The sequence below is a fragment of the Alligator mississippiensis genome, chromosome 1 (genome assembly GCF_030867095.1).
Source record: "Alligator mississippiensis isolate rAllMis1 chromosome 1, rAllMis1, whole genome shotgun sequence".
Lineage (NCBI taxonomy): Eukaryota > Metazoa > Chordata > Crocodylia > Alligatoridae > Alligator > Alligator mississippiensis.
This window is the reverse complement of record NC_081824.1, coordinates 367,766,145-367,786,796: the sequence shown is the minus strand read 5'-3', so window position 1 is coordinate 367,786,796 and position 20,652 is coordinate 367,766,145. Positions and strand designations below refer to the sequence as shown.

General features: G+C 44.6%; 1 protein-coding gene across 8 annotated transcripts in view; it reads right to left on the bottom strand.

The window, feature by feature from the left end:
- Window positions 1-20,652, bottom strand: part of DZIP1 (DAZ interacting zinc finger protein 1) — an 85,079-nt gene that overhangs the window by 14,167 nt on the left and 50,260 nt on the right. For all 8 annotated transcript variants that reach the window (XM_059721120.1, XM_019486954.2, XM_059721118.1 and 5 more), the window contains 4 exons: window positions 8,503-8,648; window positions 877-1,075; window positions 378-507; window positions 94-147 (listed from right to left, as the gene is read on the bottom strand). In XM_059721120.1, the coding sequence (XP_059577103.1) occupies window positions 94-147; window positions 378-507; window positions 877-1,075; window positions 8,503-8,648 (529 nt within the window). The remainder of the gene's footprint in view (window positions 1-93; window positions 148-377; window positions 508-876; window positions 1,076-8,502; window positions 8,649-20,652) is intronic.

Here is a 20,652-nt window from a genome sequence, read left to right as displayed (position 1 = left end):
AATAGGTTTTCACATCCTAGATCTATCAGCATCTAAGTAAGCTCAGATCACTAAAAAATATTATCTTCAAAACCAGAAGTGAGCAAAACTTACGCAATGCTAGATGTTCTTCTGGAAACTCCATCTATAAAAACATGCTTCCTGGGTCTGTAAGAAATAAAACAAGTTACTTAACTTCCATTGTCCACTATATATGCAGTGAAAACTGTCTTCCTTTATATATAGGAATGGGCATTCTGTGATAATTCCTATTAACATTAGTCAGAAATAGGCATATCAGCTCTCTTGTACATGAAAAGAACAAACTTGTAACATTTTTAGGACAATAATATTTGAGTTATCTGTGGCAGGAGTGCTAAGAAAATGCTAAATCTTACTTTGGTGTAGATGTGTTTTCAGCAACAGACATTTTTTGTCCAGCTGGGCGTACAGTTTTAGAAGTCCATTTTACAGGTTTTTCTAACGATGTTGATAAGGTAGTTCCTAATTGAATCAACATCTGTTTATCTACAAAATAAAATATCAAATCTCAACATTAGAAGGTCATTGTTGGTGAGGAACCTTAAGTGGAATACACCTAAGGAAAAGATGAAAAAATTAAATTTCTCTGAAAACCAGCCATGAATTTTGCCCAGTTTTAGAAAATATTTCTGAAAATAAATGAAAAGTATAGAACTGTTTAAACAATGTCATTTAGTAGGCAGCAAAAATACAGCATGAAAGATCTGCATAAAAAGATTACAAAAGGTAGCCATAAATAACTATACACATAGACCCTTTACTTTGAGAATGAAATATATGCACTAGAATTATATTGGGTTTCAAAAACAAGTACAAAAACAAAATCCTGAAACCAGTAAAATAAAATTATCTAACCTTCTGAAGAACGATGGGGGATGGAAACAAGTCTACTACAAGATGATGATGACCTCTCTTCAATTCTGAAGCTGATCTGACGTTCAAGGCTTTCCCGGATTAGTTGCATGTCAGGCATCCGTTTCTCTTTCTCTTCTCTAGCAGATTCAATAGCAAGTAAAATTCTATTTAAATGGTCACTTGGGATACCACGAACACCCTGCAGAAAATAACACATTGCTGTTTCATGTACATCATGTTTAATATAAATATACTTAAGCCTGTCTTGATCAACAGAGGCAGTGAGCTGGGGGAAGGACTTAATGTAGACTGGGCAGCCAAAATGGCATGAGTTCCAGGGGTTGAGGAGTAGTGCTAAACCATGCACAAGGGAGGAGGAGATATCCAGGTGAGATGCTGCATACAAAGCCCACAGCAGGTGGAGGGACTTTTGGAAGGAAGAAGTAACCCCAAAATGGAACCTGCACGAAAAATGAACTAGGAAGTGGTCCAGCGAGTTGTGGGTGGTATGGGAGCTATTAGCTCTGTTAAAGCTACTCTCATAGCAGTTCTATACCCTGGACAGTGGAGCTGGTTGGGCCTGGGTCTCCCTACCTTAGCCACTCCTTTGGAGAAAGGGAGAAATATTAAGGGCACAGTAAAAGATATGCACAGGCCTACTGAGAATACAGTATGCCAAGAGGAAAACAATACATGAAGGGGGCCACAGAGTGCATCTGCACCCAATGACCCTCTAGAACAGGAAAAATGAAAGCAGTGGTCTCGCATGCAATCTCAGAGCTGTACAGAGGGTGCCCACAGCAGGCACTCAGTAACACACAGGAACATTCATGCTCTTTCCTCATGAAGATGCTCAGTGCCTTCCAAACAGGGCATCTCTGGCAGTGGTCTCGGAAGAACTGTTGGGGCTCCTCCTCGTCTTCCTGCTCGAATGGCTGTCAGTCCCTCTGCCTCTCCTGTGCAAGTGCTGCCCACCTCACCCTTCCTGTTACAGATGTTGCATACAGCACAGCAGGCAACCACAATTTTGGGCAGGTAATTCTCTCTCTAGTCCAGGGGCGGGCAGTTATTTTGGGTGGAGGGCTGCTTACCAAGTTTTTGCAAGCTGTTGAGGGCCACATGGGTATCCCCGCCCCCTGGTAGCCATCTTGGTAAGTCCTGTGCCTTTACCTTTGACCTTTGCCACCAGAAGTCCCGCCCCCTGCCTCCAGAAGTATAGCAAGAGGTTTTGCCATCTCGGAACCAGAAAAGCACCAAATCATATTCTAAAATGTGAAGATCTACAAAATTAATTAATTTATTTCAAAAATATTTTTGTCCTGGTTTACATGTGTTTGTGTAATGTGCATAGAGGCGATTGTATATAATAGCTTAAAAAGAAGTCTCATCCTTGTATATTGTGGGGGGTGGGGAGCATGGGTATATGTGGGGTGTGGGTCTGCATGTAGGGCAGTGCAAGGTGGGGTGTGGGTGCATGTGTATGGTGGGGTGTGCATGTGGGACTCGCCCTACAAACATACACCCACTGTCCCTGCCTGCACACACACTCTACCCCTGCCTACACTCTCTCTTTGTCCCTCTGCCTCTGTGCCAACATCCCCCCTGTACCAGCAGGGACCTGTGCTGCCTGGTCCAGCCATGCAGCCAGGAGCCACATGGTCCTGGAGCAGGGCAGAGGCAGGAAGCAGAAAAATGGCTGAGGGTGGGGCAGGGCTGGGCTCCTGCCTCGTGCTGCAGGCTCCCCCTGGGTCCTACTGCCAATGAGAGGCAAAGCGCTGCTCGACCTGGTACTGGCTACTGGGGATGACCTAGTCGGCGACCTAGTGATCGATGGGAAGCTGGGTGACAGCGACCACGAGCTGATCACCTTCACCAGCCGTCGAAAAGCTGGCAAGTCAGTCAGCAACACGGAAGTCCTTGACTTCAGGAAAGCCGACTTTGACAAGCTCAGGAGGCTTGTCAGTGAGGCCCTAAGGGACTGTGACCACAGGGAGAGGGGAGTTCAAGAAGAGTGGTTGCTCCTCAAGGGAGCGATCCTCCATGCACAAACTAAGTCTATTCCATCTCGGAGGAAAGGCAGCAAGAGGGCACAGCAGCCCCCCTGGCTCTCCAGGGACCTAGCAGACCTCCTGAGGCTAAAAAGAAAGGCCTACAAAGGATGGAGGATGGGAGTCACCTCCAAGGAGGATTATTCTGCACTGGTCCGGTCCTGTAGGGAGCAGACCAGGAAAGCCAAGGCTGCCACTGAACTCCAGCTAGCTTTGAGCATCAAGGACAATAAAAAGTCCTTTTTCAGATATGTGGGGAGCCAGAGGAAAAGCAGGGGCAACGTTGGACCCCTGCTGAACCAGATGGGGCAACTGACAACTGACGCCCAGGAAAAAGCCAACCTATTAAATAGGTACTTTGCGTCGGTCTTTCATCGGCCCCATGGGATGCCCGTGCCCGCTACAGGGCCGGGAAGTCCGGGCGAGGGTGATCCCCTGCCCTCCATTAATGCTGACTTCGTGAAGGAACATCTTGAGAAGCTGGATACCTTCAAGTCAGCCGGCCCTGACAATCTTCACCCCAGGGTACTCAAGGAGCTGGCGAGCATCATAGCCCAGCCTCTAGCGCGGATCTTTGAAAACTCTTGGCGCTCTGGTGTAGTGCCCAAAGACTGGAAGAAGGCCAATGTGGTGCCTATCTTCAAGAAAGGGAGGAAAGTGGATCCGGCTAACTATAGGCCCATCAGCCTGACTTCTATCCCGGGGAAGATCTTAGAAAAGTTTATTAAGGAGGCCATCCTTAATGGACTGGTCGACGCCAACATCTTAAGGGATAGCCAGCATGGGTTTGTTGCGGGTAGGTCTTGCTTGACCAATCTCATTTCCTTCTATGACCAGGTGACCTATCACCTGGACAAGGGAGATGAGATTGATGTCATATATCTTGACTTCAGAAAAGCCTTCGATCTGGTGTCCCATGATCGTCTCTTGGAGAAACTGGCCAATTGTCGCCTTGGGTCCCCCACGATCCACTGGCTGGAAAATTGGCTCCGGGGTCGGACCCAGAGGGTAGTAATTGATGGAAGTCACTCATCGTGGTGTCCTGTGACCAGTGGGGTCCCCCAGGGCTCTGTCCTTGGACCCATACTGTTCAACATCTTCATTAATGATGTGGACACTGGAGTCAGAAGCGGACTGGCCAAGTTCGCCGATGACACCAAACTTTGGGGAAAAGCATCCACACCAGAAGACAGGCGGGTGATCCAGGCTGACCTGGACAGGCTCAGCAAGTGGGCGGACGAGAATCTGATGGTGTTCAACGCCGATAAATGCAAGGTTCTCCACCTTGGGAAAAAAAACCTGCAGCATCCTTATAGGCTCGGCAGTGCTGTGTTGGCTAGCACTATGGAAGAAAGAGACTTGGGGGTCATCACTGACCACAAGATGAACATGAGCCTGCAATGCGATGCTGCGGCTAGTAAAGCGACCAAAACGCTGGCTTGCATCCATAGATGCTTCTCAAGCAAATCCCGGGACGTCATTCTCCCCCTGTACTCGGCCTTAGTGAGGCCGCAGCTGGAGTACTGCGTCCAGTTTTGGGCTCCACAATTCAAAAAGGATGTGGAGAAGCTTGAGAGAGTCCAGAGAAGAGCCACGCGCATGATCAGAGGTCAGGGAAGCAGACCCTACGATGACAGGCTGAGAGCCCTGGGGCTCTTTAGCCTGGAAAAGCGCAGGTTCAGGGGTGATTTGATGGCCACCTACAAGTTTATCAGGGGTGACCACCAGTATCTGGGGGAACGTTTGTTCACCAGAGCGCCCCAAGGGATGACGAGGTGGAATGGTCACAAACTACTACAAGATCGTTTCAGGCTGGACATAAGGAAGAATTTCTTTACTGTCCGAGCCCCCAAGGTCTGGAACAGCCTGCCGCCGGAGGTTGTTCAAGCACCTTCATTGAACACCTTCAAGAGCAAACTGGATGCTTATCTTGCTGGGATCCTATGACTCCAGCTGACTTCCTGCCCTTTGGGTGGGGGGCTGGACTCGATCTTCCGAGGTCCCTTCCAGCCCTAATGTCTATGAAATCTATGCCCCTGGCTCCTGTCATCTTTGACAGGCAGCCAGGAGCACATAAATATTTTCTAAATTTTTTAGGGGTCCAGTGGGCTGGATGGAATGGCCTGGCAACCGAATCTGGCCTGCAGGCCATATTTTGCCCGCCCCTGCTCTAGTCTGACACCAGGCAACCCCTAGCCTTCAGCCCTCCAAAGTGGTTGCAACTTCCACATAGTTATTGCCAGCAGCTTTTCCCCTGACAAAGGAAACCTGGGATTAGCTCTGCACAGATTTCTAAGACACTGGTCTTCTACATTCTGATGTACTCCTGCTGCTGCTCATCATTTCATGGGTCTAGCACAATCCTCTCCCTACCAGTCTCCTTTTTTTCCTGCACCAAGGGAGAGGAGCTTGACATCATATATCTTGACTTCAAAAAAGCCTTCAATCTGGTATCCCATGATCACCTCTTGGCAAAACTGACCAACTGCAGCCTCGGGTCCACCACAATCCATTGGCTGGGGAATTGGCTCCATGGTCAGACCCACAGGGTGGTGGTCGATGGAAGTCAATCATCATTGTGCCCTGTGACCAGTGGGGTCCCACAAGGCTCTGGCCTTGGACCTATATCGTTCAACATCTTCATTAATGATGTGGACATTGGAGTCAGAAGCGGACTGGCCAAATTCACCAATGATACCAAAATCTCGGGTAAAACATCCACACCTGAGGACAGGAGGGTGATCCAGGCTGACCTTGACAGGCTCAAGAAATGGATGGACAATAACCTGATTGTGTTTAACACTGAAAAATGCAAGGTTCTCCACCTTGGGAGAAAAAACGTGCAGCATCCTTATAGTCTCGGCAGCGCTATGCTGGTTAGCACTACGGATGAAAGGGACTTGGGGGTCATGATTGACCACAAGATGAATATGAGCCTTCAATGTGATGCTGCAGCCAGTAAAGCAAGCAAAACGCTGGCTTGCATCCATAGATGCTCAAGCAAATCCCAGGACGTCATTCTCCCATTGTACTCGGCCTTGGTGAGGCTGCAGCTGGAGTACTGCATCCAGTTTTGGGCTCCTCAATTTAAAAAGGATGTGGAGAAGCTTGAGAGAGTCCAGAGAAGAGCCACATGCATGATCAGAGGTCAGGAAAACAGACCTTACAATGACAGGCTGAGAGCTATGGGACTCTTTAGCCTGGAAAAGCACAGGCTCAGGGGCAATCTGATGGCCACCTATAAGTTTATCAGGGGTGTTCACCAGGATCTGGGGGAATGACTGATCACCAGAGTGCCCTAAGGGATGACAAGGTCGAATGGTTATAAACTCCAGCAAGACCGTTTCAGGCTGGACATAAGAAAGAATTTCTTCACTGTCTGAGCCCCCAAGGTCTGGAGTAGCCTGCCACTGGAGATGGTACATGCACTTACATTGAATGCTTCAAGAGAAATATGGAAGCTCATCTTGCTGGGATCCTATGACCCCAGCTGACTTCCTGTCCCTTGGGCAGGGGGCTGGACTCGATCTTCAGAGGTCCTTCCAGCCCTAATGTCTATGAAATCTATGAAATCTAAAACCTACAGCCGAGACTGGAGATAGTCCCAGAGCAAGTCATCCTTGTTCATCATCCATCTTATCTTCTGGCAGGTCTGCACAGCAGGTTAAAAAAAGGTCTACAGAGTGCTATATAACAGAACTGTCCAGTTCAACCCTTTGACAATACATCTGCTGTAGCAAAATGTGCATCTACTTATTGCTGCAGCTGAGGACTCCACAAAATGCAGGCTTAGAACGAGAAGCCAGATACGTCATTATAATCTGGCATAACCGATTTGTAATAGCTTAAGGAGACCACAACAAGGAATGTTGATGCTGCTGCCCTTACAGATTGAAAGTGGTGTTGTCTTCCTCTCAGAAAGAGGTGCCAGGTAAATCCTAGGACTTTCTCCACTGCTGTCACGCAGAAGCCAGGCACCTTTCTTGAAGTGTCCCACACAGTGCTGAAGCAGGTACTTTATAATACACTGGGGGAGGCAGCATTACAAAGGTCCCTCAAGCTATTGACAGACATTCAATTCATTTAAAGGCGTGATGGGATATGAGCTGCAATTCCAACAATCAAGCCCCCTGTAATACTACAGGTGCATGGCAGTAGGTGCGATTGGGGGATCAGGAATCGGATCCCAATTGCACCCTATTACTAATGCAGAGGGAGCCCGCGATCATGATTGTCGGCCCCCCGTGAACCGGTAAGTAGCAAGCCAGGTACCCGGTGCAGCTGTGGCTAGAGCACAAGTCAACTTATCGGCATTCCCAGCCATGGGAGTGGATGGGAGCCCTTCACAGCAGTGCACTCCTGTAGCTAGGAATGCCAATCAGCTGACTTGAGCTTCCAGCCTCAAAAGCACACTAGAGCAAAGGGTTACAATGCACTCCCATGGCTGCGAATATTGATCAGCTGACTAGCGTGCCAATCGTGACTAGAGAATATTGATCAGCTGACTGCTACTTGTTGGTGCACGGGGAGCTCAGGATGCTGATCCTGAGCTTCCCTTGCACCGGTAATACAGCAGGCTGGCTGTTGCTGCCAGCCACAGAAGCGTACCAGAGTCTTGAAGGGCTCCAATGTGCTCCTGTGGCTGGAAGCGCCAATCAGCTGACTGGCACTACTAGCCAAGGGAGCGCGGAGAAATCCTTCAAGGCTCTGGTGTGCTCCTGAGGCTGGCAGCAATGATCAGCTGACTGGTGTTCCCAGCCTCAGGAGCATACTGGGGTCTTGCAGGGCTCTGGTGTACCCCAAGGCAGAGGGTGACAATCAGCCCACTGATGCTCCCAGCTCCGACAGTGCACAGGAATGCTTCAAGACCCCAGTGAGATGGGAAACAACCACAAAGTTAGTACACATTCTATGTTTTATCACGCCGTTAACTGCATGAACGTGTGGCTGGGTTGCTACTTAAAATGTGATTAACTGGTTAATCATGTCTTAAGTGTAATGTCTGCCAGGGGCCTGATACCAACTGCTTCTGCTACTAGTACAAGTTGTGGCACACACCCATTTGCAGCAACAAACATAGCTTGCCTCCTTGAACGCAGTAGTTATAATGAGACTTTTTCCTGGTTTGTGCTGGGAGCTTTGCCTCTCCCAGCTTATAACATTATAATGTACATCCATGGCCTTAAACTATTAATCCATACTTATTGATTCTGATTTTGCTGTACCTTAGGGGGGAAAAGGTTGTGGGATGCAGTACTGAGGAAAGATGGATGAAGGCATATATTAAAAGGGTATCAAAAACTCACTATATTTTTCATACAGGAACTACTGAAAACTCTCACCTTGGGAATTAGAGAATTAGAATTAGTTAGTGGGAATTAGAGATAAAATCCTAAGGCCTGGGGGAGTTTCAGCAATCCCCTTAAGCAAGCTTCTCTAGCTTATAATGACAGTGGACTTCTACTTAGAAAGGTTAGTAGGATACAGTAGCTTTGAGAGCTGTGATAGAAACTGAAGGGGAAAGGGAAAAAGGTAGGAGAAAGGACTATTTCCCTCTATTAATTTAAAAGCACCTTACCATTTTAATTCCCAAGGATTCCAACTTTTCCTCCAGGGCCTGCTCCAAAACAGCTCGTAATTCTTTAGTTAATGAAGGATGCGTTTTCAAAGCGCTTATTAAATGCTGGTTACTTCTGCCTATTTTGTGATCGCCTTTCTCTATTTCTGAAATAAGATAAGAAAATCGCATTGAAAAAATGTTTAAAATGCATAGTACATGGGACACATACTATAGTTAAATTAAGCATGCAATTCTTTATAACAGCATACAAATGTCAATATTTTTTTTAGTTGGATTGTATTTGTTCAGTCTTGCTCTTTTCTTAAAAATGTCTAGCACTACCTTACGATAATTAGAGCACTCAGAATCCATCATTTAAATAACCTCCAAATAGTCACTTGCCTTGAGTGTCAATGCTTTTTTCATGCTGCAACAACAAAAAGTTATATGCATAAATATGGAATTATGGAGGGAACTGTGTGCCCTTCTGGGAAAGGAAAATGATCTGTGATAACTAATTTAGCATGGAACAACACAGCTGGACTCTGGCTCATGTCTCCTAACTAGATATATGACAAGCAAGTGACTTTCCTCCTCCTCTTAAAATGTGTTCCAAAATAATGACATAGTTTCTGCTTTACTAGGGTCCACAGGATGTAGTTTCCTTCTGTGAGAGTAGAGAGCATCACACATGCATAAAACAGAGAAGGTAGCGTCAATTCTATTTCTTGTTTTATACATCTGTAATATCATCAACTCTTATACGATAATACTAAATCCTTAATAGGTAAGTAAAAAGGTAAAAGATAAATTAGGCTTGGGTCTTACATGGCATACAAGGGCAAAGTGGGATAAGATTCGTCACACTTCCTAAACTGTAGAATTTGCCTTAATTCTTACCAAATAATCATGGCCATTATGCCTACCAGGGCATAGAGTGGGAGTATGTAATACCCCAGAAAGGGATATGGTAAATCCAAACTCCTTGCTCTGAAAGACCAACAAAGAACTGTACAGCACTAATTCTTGCCAGTGCTCTTTCTGGAGCAGCATCCCCAAGTACCATCCATGCTCTGGGCTGTGCTGTTTATATAATGTCTGATTTAGTACTGTCTGATTTTTAAAATAGATGTGGTCATGATAAGCCTTATTAAAACGCAGTTCAATTCAGCTTTAATGTTTTCTGTGCTTACTGACTTCTGATACAGTCACAAGCAAACGCCTCTGCTTTTACAGTTAGTATGTGACAATGCATTAATGCTTTGTTAGTGCTATAGAGAATAATTTAACTGGAGCAGTTAACATTCAGGGCTTCACCTGGATGTGGGCAGGATTTAATTGGAGTAGTCAGTGTTCATGGCTTCACCTGGATGTATTTGAGGAAGCAAAAACAACCATAGAGGACTAAGCCTTCTTTTAAAATAGGGCTTAGTTAGGAGACAGCCTAAGACAGAGAAGTAGTTCAGGAAGGAGGAGACAGCACTCTGGGACTGGCTTTGAGAAATGGGGACAAGATGCGAGAGGTAGTATTGGGGGTTGCTGCTCTGCTAGAAAAAAGGAACTTAAACTTGTGTCCAGGTGGGACAAGAAATGTAAGCCTCAGGTTGGCAGATGATGGATTAGTTGAGTTTTGAGATTACTACTAAGGAAACCTGGGAGAAGATCCCTTTCATGACTTCGAAAGAAAAGAGGATCTTAAAAACAGTCCTTATGTAGTACTAAGAAAGTGCTGGGCAGGACAGTATCTGTTTGGGTCTTTATTTGGATTTTGAAATTTTATAGGCAGCTAGTATACTTTGCAACTGCCCAATATGAGAACCCTTAAAGGAGCCTGACTTTTAGGAGGCTAGGACTAAACATTTTGAAAGTCCAGTGCCTTTAAGATGCCAGGCTTGACCACAACAACAAAAAATTAATGCATTTAATACTATTGTATTAAGCCCAAACTCAGAATTAACCAATGTCAAAACCAAAACAGAAAATTTATTTTTAAGAGCTACAATGTGATAGAGCAACATATCCTATACATACCTTACTGTTTTAATTTTGCATCTCTTTTTATAGTCCAATTAATATTTCTCTGTCTGATTTTCAATTTCTTGTTTCTCTATTATTAACAATATTTGTAATTTGTGTAGAATTGTATTTTATGTCAGAAAGTAAGCAGTTTTCCTAAACCATTAAAATAGTCTTTTAGGTGCAATGCATAGTTTGGGGAATGGGAAACCTCTGTAAATGGGGAGGAAAAAAAATTAGATTCTCATTTAAACCTTTTGTCTGCTTCCTTTTCAGCTCTTTTCCTCAATGTAGCCTCATTGCCACTGAGTTACTAGCTTCAGCAACTTCCAGAGAGATACAGAAAAATGACTGAACATCCATCTATAGATATAATATCTATCTATCTATCTATCTATCTATCTATCTATAGATAGGTATATAGCTATATCTAGAGAGAGAGAGAGATATTATATTAGTATATTATATAATATATATATCTTTCTAGAGACAGACAATTATAATATAATATAATATATAAAACTTCCAGACTTATCCTAATTAAAAAAATAGGAATAGCATTTAAACCAGCTTTTCTCTAGTAGAGAACAAGATTAGACTTTAAATGGGAGGAAGATCCCATTCTGCCTACCACTGAGTTAAAGCAGGAGTCAACAACCTACAACCCACAGCCTAAGCCACTGGAGCTGGCCTGGCCCAGAACCGAGAGATTTGGGGAGTGTTTGGCAGTGAAGGACCTTGGCAGTTTGAGAGCAGATACCTGCACCGTTGCTAGGAAAAGTGCCAGTAGCTGGTTCTTTGTGCTGGCTGTATCAGACCCAAGCAGGTTCATTTCAGCCTGCTGGCTGAAGCGGTTGTTGACTGCTGAATTAAAGCCTCTAGCACTGGCCATGGTGCTGGACTACATGGACCTTGGGTTTCATCCAGTATTTCAATTCCAATGTTTTCTCAAAAAGATGTCTTCAGACCCAGAAACATTTATACTCTCCCTTACAACAGTTTGTAATGGATAATAAATATTCTGGCCTGCTTATACAGTGCAGTCTTTATTTCTATTTTGCACTACACAGTGGATCTTTGGGTACACTAGAGGAATGAAGATAAACTATAAAGGCAGAAGATGGCAAACAGAAGCATTGATAGAACTAGAGTAGAAATGCAAGAAATCTATATTACAGATAGATTAGGACAGTTGATTCTTCCTTGGGAAGATTTCTTTTACTCAAATAGTCTGCAGAACTATTAAGATTTTAAAATGGTATCGGCATCTCTCCCCTTAGGGTTTAAACTGACTTTGTATGAAGGTCAGAAAGGACTTTTACTTCAATATATAATTCTGCACAGCCATCTATGCAATAGATGTAGGACAGCAGGTATTGCCACTAGCTGATATATTGGATACTACTCACTGTCACATGGACGGGATATCATAATAGGTGATTTAATTATCTTTGTTGTGGTGTGGTGTCTCTGTACATCCAAATTCGGAGTTGCTCAGCCTAAATTAGGCTAAATTAGGCTAAACTGGGCTAAATTAGGGATAGCCCAAGTTTACACTACTTGCAAAATATTTCTTAGATATTGTAAGAGAAAATTAGGTGCTTCAGAGCTCTGCTCCATCATAAACCTGCTCCATACGCCATCCCCTAATGCTAAGAGTTGGAAAAGCATTAAGTATTAGTGGCAATGGTGCCAACCTCCCCCAGTTTAAACCTGTGGAGAGTTCCACCAAACAAGGGTGTTCTCCATTAACCATCATGGACCCTTTAAGTTTACTCAGAAAAAAAATGTCCTTAGCAAACCAAAGAATCTAACCATATGCTTTTATGTTAACTAATCAGATACTCTGTTTCTCTGGTTAGCTACTATTACTGTTTTACAGACATAAAAATAGGCCTCATCTAATATATTCATAAGTAACATCAGGGCTATCCAACTTCTGAAGGGCTAAGGGCTGCATGCAATGTGGGCCATGGGTCCCTTGTGCAAGCAGGCCACCCTAGACCCTCTTGCCAAATGGGTTGTAGGTTCTCTGCCCCCAGGGACAGAAGCAGGAAGCAGATGCTGAAGGAGGGAACAGGAACCTGAAGATCCTGGTTGCAACAGTGGGAATGATGGGAGGGGGGTTTGCACCTGGGCTGGAACCCATGGATCATGAGTTAACGGCTTGTGGGCTGCATGCAGCCTGTAAGTCACCAGCTGGACATTGCTGGGTAAAATAAAGACATCCAAATAAATAGGGGTATAGGTTGCAACTGTGTTGGTTTAAGGACACAGGCAGACAAGGTTCTTTGCGTAAATAGATCACTTTATTGAATAGGCCTAAGAAGTTACCTTGCATCATATTTTTAGATCTCCATTAGAATATACTGTTCATAATATTTTACAGGCACCAACAAGAAACCAGACATTCATACATCAAAGAGACCAACGTGGGCAAGTTACACAAAACATGCTCAATCCTACTGAAGAAGACTCTAGGGGTATGGACAGGCACTCATTAGAAGTGCTGAGCAATTCCAGGAAATTTGTAGTGCTATGAAAACGTGGCATGAAATGTGTATATAGCCATTCAAGTCCGTGGCCTTCAAGCTTTTGCCAGAGCATGGCAAGGACCTGTATTGGCAGTACTCCATCACAGGGTAGGGGGCTGTATGCAATGATTTCTTGAGCTGCAGAAATATTTGTCCAGTGTTTTAACTCGGCTCCACCTTCAGAGCCCTGAAGGCCCGACCCTGTTGTGTGCCCAGAACTCTGGAGGTTTGTTCCTGCCCCTTGGAAGTCACCCAAATATAGCAATGGAAGTTTCATGCCCATCAGAGGGGGAACAAAATACTTGGAACATAGAAAAGATGTGGGCCACTGCCTGAAAGACACCCCTTCAGGGTGGGGGACTCTAATCAAGCAGCCCAGCCTGGGTTAGCTACCTAGGCTGCTGGCAGCACTGCCTATCAATTTAGTCTCTGCTGTGGAAGTAGGTAGACTTCTAGGCCAGCCAACAGTTTTGACCCCGGCCTGCTTTGGGGCTTCTGGTCCCTGCACTCCCTGTATTTGGCTCTGTTCCTAGATTCTGGCTTTGGGTTTCCCCACAGATCTATTTCTTGGTTTCCTGACCTTGCTTAGCTCTGTTCTCAGATTTCAACCTGTGGATTATTCTTAGCATCTGATTCCTGGACCCTGACTTTGGCCTGTGTTGTGTACTCAGTCCCTAGATTTCCCTCCAGATCTGGTAATTTGGCTCATGAACTCTGAGCCAGCACCTGTCTTCCCTCAGAGGCCAAACCATTAGTAAAGACCACCTAAAACCTAGTACTTAAGACTAGGAGTGCAGAGCCACAGTGCACCAGTTCAGTTTCCACTGCCAAAGGCTCATCAATTTCACTCCCAGCTTCAAATGGATTCCTGACACCTACGTGCTCTGCAGCTTCAGATCTAGCAGGGTCAACAGATCCCCCATGTGTCATTCTCCTGCTGGCACACAGTCAAATCCCACTACCACTCTGCCAGAGAGCTCATTCAGCTCCTGCGCAGGCTAGTGCTCAGTGCTATGTATGACCATGCAGACATGACTGAGACTTTGGCCATGTGGTCCCTGACTCCCTAACTAGTTCAGAATAGGCAAGTTCACAGTGGGAGAGGCAGTGAGGGATGCATCCCTAGCTATCCAGTGGGTGCTGCCCCCACAATTCACCTGCTTTGTCAACCTGCATGAGTTTGGTGGCAAGGGGAGGGCTCTGACATGGTTCTACTTCAAGAGGGTTGTAGTAGGGACTCCCCTTTGCCCCAGCCAAGGCCTTTGTGAATTACAACAACCACTCACTGGACTAGACATATGTGCACCTCCCATCTGCACTGCCCAAGGCACTGTCTCTCACAGGGCTCTGATGCTTTCTCTGCTTCAGAAGAGACAATGAAGAGTCTCCTGTTTGCCCTAGCCATGGCCTTTATGAATTACAGCACCCAGTCACTATGCAAACCACACGTGCACCCCCTATTCTGACACTCCCTCCCCTTTAGGAGAAGCACTGACGATTCTCCCCTCCACACCAGCCCTGCCATTTACAAGAGCCAATTTTTCTGAAGTACCTGATCAGAAGCTCAACCAACTATGAGGACCTGCTTGGTGTCCTTGTAGAAAATGTCAAAGATGTTGAAGCGACAGGAGCAGGAATTTTTTGCATGGCCAGGGAATTTGGGAGGTGTATTCCCGCTGTGCCTTTTTGGGCAAGAAGTTTATCCTATTCACAAAGGTAGGGCTGAGCAGCAACCTGTAAGTCCAGTTCTGCCTCCCTTGGGCAGTAGAGTATGGGGTGCAAGAAAGACTCCCTGGAGGGATAGGGTGGGCAGGGCAAGGAACAAAGCTTCCTGGGATGCTAGAGGACCAAGGCACACCTTGTTGTGCTACACATAACTGTACAGGTATTCACATGGTGCTGGAAATCACTGCATGGCTAAGAAGTTGCTACTGGCAAGAGCTAACGTTTTGTTGTGCAATTATCATGTTTTTTTCTGCCTGAATGGCTGTACGTTCTCTTTCTGCAGCACTAAAAGGTCATACATCTCACCATAAATGTAATGCCTGTCCATGGCCTAGGTATCAAACAAAGTTTTCAATTTTTATTTCCAAAAAAAATAAAATTTAATGACACTACATTTTGGACTGAACCCACCATTACCTTTTTCCTCCTCTGAAAGCTCCTCTATGGGCTCCAGCATATGTATCAAGACTGTCTGCTCTATTAATGAGGAAAAATAGGAATAGCAGACAAACAGGACAGAAGAAAGTCAAGGTCCAGAGTAGAAAAGTTATGCCAAAGAACACATGCTGATGTCATCCTGGTATTTCTCCCACCCACCGCTGCTGCTAACTTACTGCACAAATCCAAAAACCCAAATTCAGGGCAACTATTCATAGTAGCAAGCAGAAGTAGTAAGCAGAAGCACACTTGGTAGCAGAAGGCTGGAGACTACAATAATCACGTAGGTTGCTTACAGACGTGAAAAAAACAAAACAAAACAAAACAGTGCTTTATCAGAAGAGACAGCACATTAATCTGACCCAGATCTGCAGTGTCTATATAGATCGGGCGCTTCAGCAGGGCTTTTTGGCATTTCTGTCTAAAGCTGATGATTCAAAGAGCTTAGACAAAAGCACCAAAAAGCCCCACTGAAATGCCTGATCTATACAGATGTTGGGTGAGCTGGGTCCAAATAATGCAATGCCTCTTCTGGGCATGTGTTGCACTTGGTGGGGGTGTGATGAGTTTAAAGCGCCCTTTTTTATTTAGTCTTTTTTCAACATCTATAAGCAATATTAATTTCTTTTTGGGCTCAGTTTTCTTTTTCAAGGTAAAATTTTAGAAAATTTAAAATATTGCAAAAAAATTGAAGTGTATTTGCAGTTTGGGATTAAGAGTTTAAAAATTAAATGAAATGGTAGGCTATAGAAGATCTCAAAAACTTAAGGTAAACCCCATAAATAAGCAAAGTTATTAAACTGGAGAATTATCATTTTGGGATGTTATGCACTTATTGTGGGATCATGCTTTATAAATAACTGAGACAGAAGTTAAAACCCAAGACCCAATAAAATTAATGAAAAAAAAATCCTATTTCAGTGCAGTCAGGATTACATTGTCCCTGCTCCAATAAATTTATGAAGTGCCCTCATCATCCCTGCTGAAAACATAGCTTCTGCAAACCAATTAAATGATTTTCCCAAAGACTGACAAGTTTAATACACATTATCCTGACTTCATTAGAGTTTTATATGACTGAGACTATGGTGTTTTTTTTTCCTTTTCTTACTACATTTTTAAATTATTATATTTTTTGATCAAGAAGGGGATACAAAGACGCTTAGCTAGATGTTTAAAAAAACTACATTGCATAAACAACATTCTTATTTCAATAAAAAATAAGAACTTCTCTACTGCTTGTTCAGAAACTTCAGTAGGTTAATTACTTTCTCTCCACGCCCACCTCTAAAGGATTGCTCAACCCCTGACTTAATTATTAAGCAAGTTACCAGACTTAAGATTTGTCTCTTAATTTGGCTCCCATACAATTTAAAATACATTAGAAGCTTTGAGAATGCTTCTTACAAGCTATATCATCAGAGAAAGCTAACAGGGTTTACCATTATCATTTATTATAGAATAATTAAAAGCAAGACTCAGAGACTGACTGACCAGGAGCCTGCTTTGCTGGCTGGAATCAGCAGGAATCTATCACTAAGCCAGTTGCTACGTAACTGCATTTAGTTCATCCCCAACCTGTTTACATGTTCCATCTACTTAAGTGTATTTGGTCATCACACAAAAGTCCTTGTTAAGAAGTTTTCCGATAACAGGAAAATCCCAACACCCAGAATCCAGGATTTAAAATAATCCGATAATGCATCATATTGTCACCTGCTTCTCCCCCTTAAGTATAGTAGAAAAATTAGGAATTAAAAACAATATAATGATAATAGTAGTGGAAACCATATAAGTAAGTGTGCCATTCACAGAAACCTTGTGCATGCATAACTGACAGCTGATATCAACCTGGCTAGGTAGTTGAATGAGCAGTGGGGTAAGACTCAACACCACTAACAACGTCTTTCTAATGGAATAAGTCATCTCTTGGCCCTTAGCATAAAAATACTTTTCTTTCCCTGAAACAGAATCTAATACAAGAAAGCATGACCCGGTTTACAGCTCAGGCTTCTAACACAGGGCCATCCAAATGCAGGTCTGTGAGGGGTTCACATGAGGCCCTTGAGTTCCCACCCAACCACCAGTGTCCCCATATCTTCACCTGCAGCAGCATCCAGGGTTTTGGGGATCCCCACAGGTTTTGCTTCAGATCCATGCCCTAGCGGGAGGTGCACTGCAGCACAGTATGGCACAGCTCACAGTGCCAGCAGCCTGAAGTGCCTGTTCAGTGCAATACCACAGGAGAACCCACAGGGAGCTGAAGGTGTGGGTACTGCACCACCCAGGGGAGCATCCACCCACCTGTGCACGGTGCAGTGGAGTGGGAGAGTACCTGCCTGCCTGACTCATAATACAGCAAGGACAGGGGGAGTGCCCACCCACACACGCATGCAACCTAAGAGGCCCATGTTCCCCGTGTGCAATCCCTGCTGATGTGATCTCTTGCAGCATGTGGTTCCTGGCCACTCTGAAGTTGGACAGCCCTGTTCTAACACACCGGGCCCTTCAGGAGCTTTTCCCCTCTGAGTATCTATGGGATGAAAATGGTTTCCTGGGGTACCCAAGGTTTTCTAACAGCTTGATTGGGCCCCTCACCCCTCATCTCCAGGTTTACACACCTTGTTCAACTGTGTGAAATCTAAAGACAGTATTAACCTTCTGCGTGTTGTTTCTCCCCTTGTCTCACAATATTCTGCTCAACAATTACAAGCGTTTGTCAGAGAAGTAGCTGAGTTAGTTCTTTACCAGCCTTGCTTCCACACACTAATCACAAAAATAGTCTGTTAATGTAAGTACTTGTTGGATCACCTGAAGTTAGACAAGTACAATTTGAAGGAGACTGAAGCACTATCACTACCCAAAAGCAGTTACCTTTCATGTTACAGCCTGTCAGCTTATCCACATGCTTGTACATGCACTGAAAGAGTAATTCCGGAGCTGCTTATCATAGAATCAAAGAAGTAGGGTCGGAAGGGACCTTGTAGATCTTCAAGTCCGACCCCCTGCTTGGGCAGGAGGAAAACTGGGCTCAAATGACCCCAGTCAGGTAGGCATCAAGCCACTTCTTAAAGACCCTCTGGGTAGGAGCCAGCACCACTTCCCTTGGAAGTTGGTTCCAGATCCTAGCCGCCCTAACTGTGAAGTAGTTCTTATGGATGTCTAATCTAAAACTACTCTCCAACAACTTGTGGCCGTTATTCCTTGTTATCTCGGGGGGCACTCCAAGGTCTCCCCCAAACCCTTCCAGACAAGGTCTCCCCCAACCCCTTCTGGTCCCCCCTAGTGAGTTTACAGACGGTTACCAGGTCCCCCCTCAGACATTCTCTTGTGAAGGCTGAACAGGTTCAGGTCCCGTAGCCTCTCATTGCAGGGTCTGCCCTGCTGTCCCCGGATCATGCGGGTGGCCCTCCTCTGGACCCTCTCAATGTTGTCCACATCCCTCTTGAAGTGGGGCGCCCAGAACTGGACACAGTACTCCAGCTGTGGCCTGACCAGTGTCACGTAGAGGGGGAGGATCACCTCCTTGGCCCTACTTGAGATGCACCTGTGGATGCACAATAAAGTCCAGTTAGCCCTGCCGACCCTGACCTCGCATTGTTGGCCCATGTTCATCTTGGAGTCAACAATGACTCCAAGATCTGTTTCTGCCTCCATGCTCTCAAGAAGGGAGTTTCCCATCTTATAAGTGTGCTGCTGGTTACTACTGCCCAAGTGCAGCACCCTGCACTTGTCAGTATTGAAACGCATCCTGTTTTTGTTAGCCCACCCCTGCAACCCATCCAGGTCTTGCTGCAGTCTTTCCCTCCCTACTAGCATGCACACCTCAGCCCAAATTTTGGTATCAGCAGCAAATTTAAACAGGTTGCTTTTCACCCCGTCGTCCAAATCATTGATAAAGAAATTGAACAGTGCGGGCCCAAGGACCGAGCCCTGGGGGACTCCACTGCCCACTTCCTCCCAAGTCAAATATGACCCGTCCACCGCTACCCTCTGAGTACGGCCCTTCAGCCAATTTGCAATCCATGCAATCCTTATAGTATGCCTATAAGGAGTTAGCAACAGTATTCCTAAAAACACTGTCTTTACTAACACCCGCACAGACAATCTTGTATACCTGCTCTCCTCCATTGTATACCTGCTCTCCTCCTTACATTACCTGAGTTGCAAGTGGCACATTAGGTGATCTGTTAGGAATCTACTGCATCAAGTTTTGAAACTTAAATTGAACAACTTCTAGTACCTCAATTTACAGAACTTCAGATGAGCTTGTTTTGTCTTTGTGAATATGCATACACATAGGCATGCACGTATGGACATTGACAGAGCAAAGAGGCAAAAGAAATAATATCCCTTGATGGAAACACAGTTATTTTCTAATTTATAAAATGCATACATCACCAGCTCTAAAGACACAAACAAGTGAAATGTAAGTAACAGATTAAAGGTGAACTAACAAAACCTCCAAACAAAAATAAAACCCCTCTCTCCTCCCTCTCCATTCACTAAGACAAAAGAATGAGTAACATTTGTAAAGTATGGTCTTGAAGTCTCTGTAGGACTCATGGATAAAGGAATCTGCAGAGTCAAGAACCCTCCCCACTACTGAAAACATCCTCTCTGGCATTCTTCCCAGCATTTTAAATGTGTAGCCTACCAGTAAGAGTATTCCAAAACATTTTCATTGCTCAAGATGAAACATGAAGAAAAAGGTGATATGTACATAGAAACAAAAATTCTGAGCTTTGCATATCACCTTGATTTGCACCAGAATACAAAACTAGGTTTTTGTAATTACTTCTAGTTCCTCCATCACTGTGGATCACCATAGGACTTTCACAGCCACCTGGAAGCCAAGTACTGGGCATGCCAAGCAATTTCCTGATTGACAAATAAATCCACCCTTAGATTATAACTGTTTCTTCACATCCTTCCAAATGCCTTCTTCCAGGCTTAATTTGGAGGGGACTGTAGCAGGGCAGGGTGTACCAGATATGTAGATTACCTAAATCTCTTAATTGGACAATTATATTATTTAAAGAAAATAAGGGATACACAGTTTCCCTACCATGCTTCGTAAAATAACTAATCTCCAGCAATATATGCAAAAAAAATCATATGCAAATGGATGATGGCATGATTGGTATTTGATCCCTGATCCTACAATTGTGCCTCCTGCCATACACGTGTAGCCTCGCAGGAAGTGCAACTGTTGGGATCGCACATCAGATCCAATGGGGCCTTTTAATGAACATCTACTAGGGGCCTTAAAACACAATGATAAAGTACTTTCAGTGCGAATAGGAGTATCATTTTACTATTAGTTTGTTATCTATATTGGGGTGGTGCCTAACACCTTTAGTAACGAGTCTGGTCTCCATTATGCTACACTGAATACAACACAATGCTAAGAAAGCAGCTGTCCTAGACAGCTTTTGATTTTACCCAAAATAAA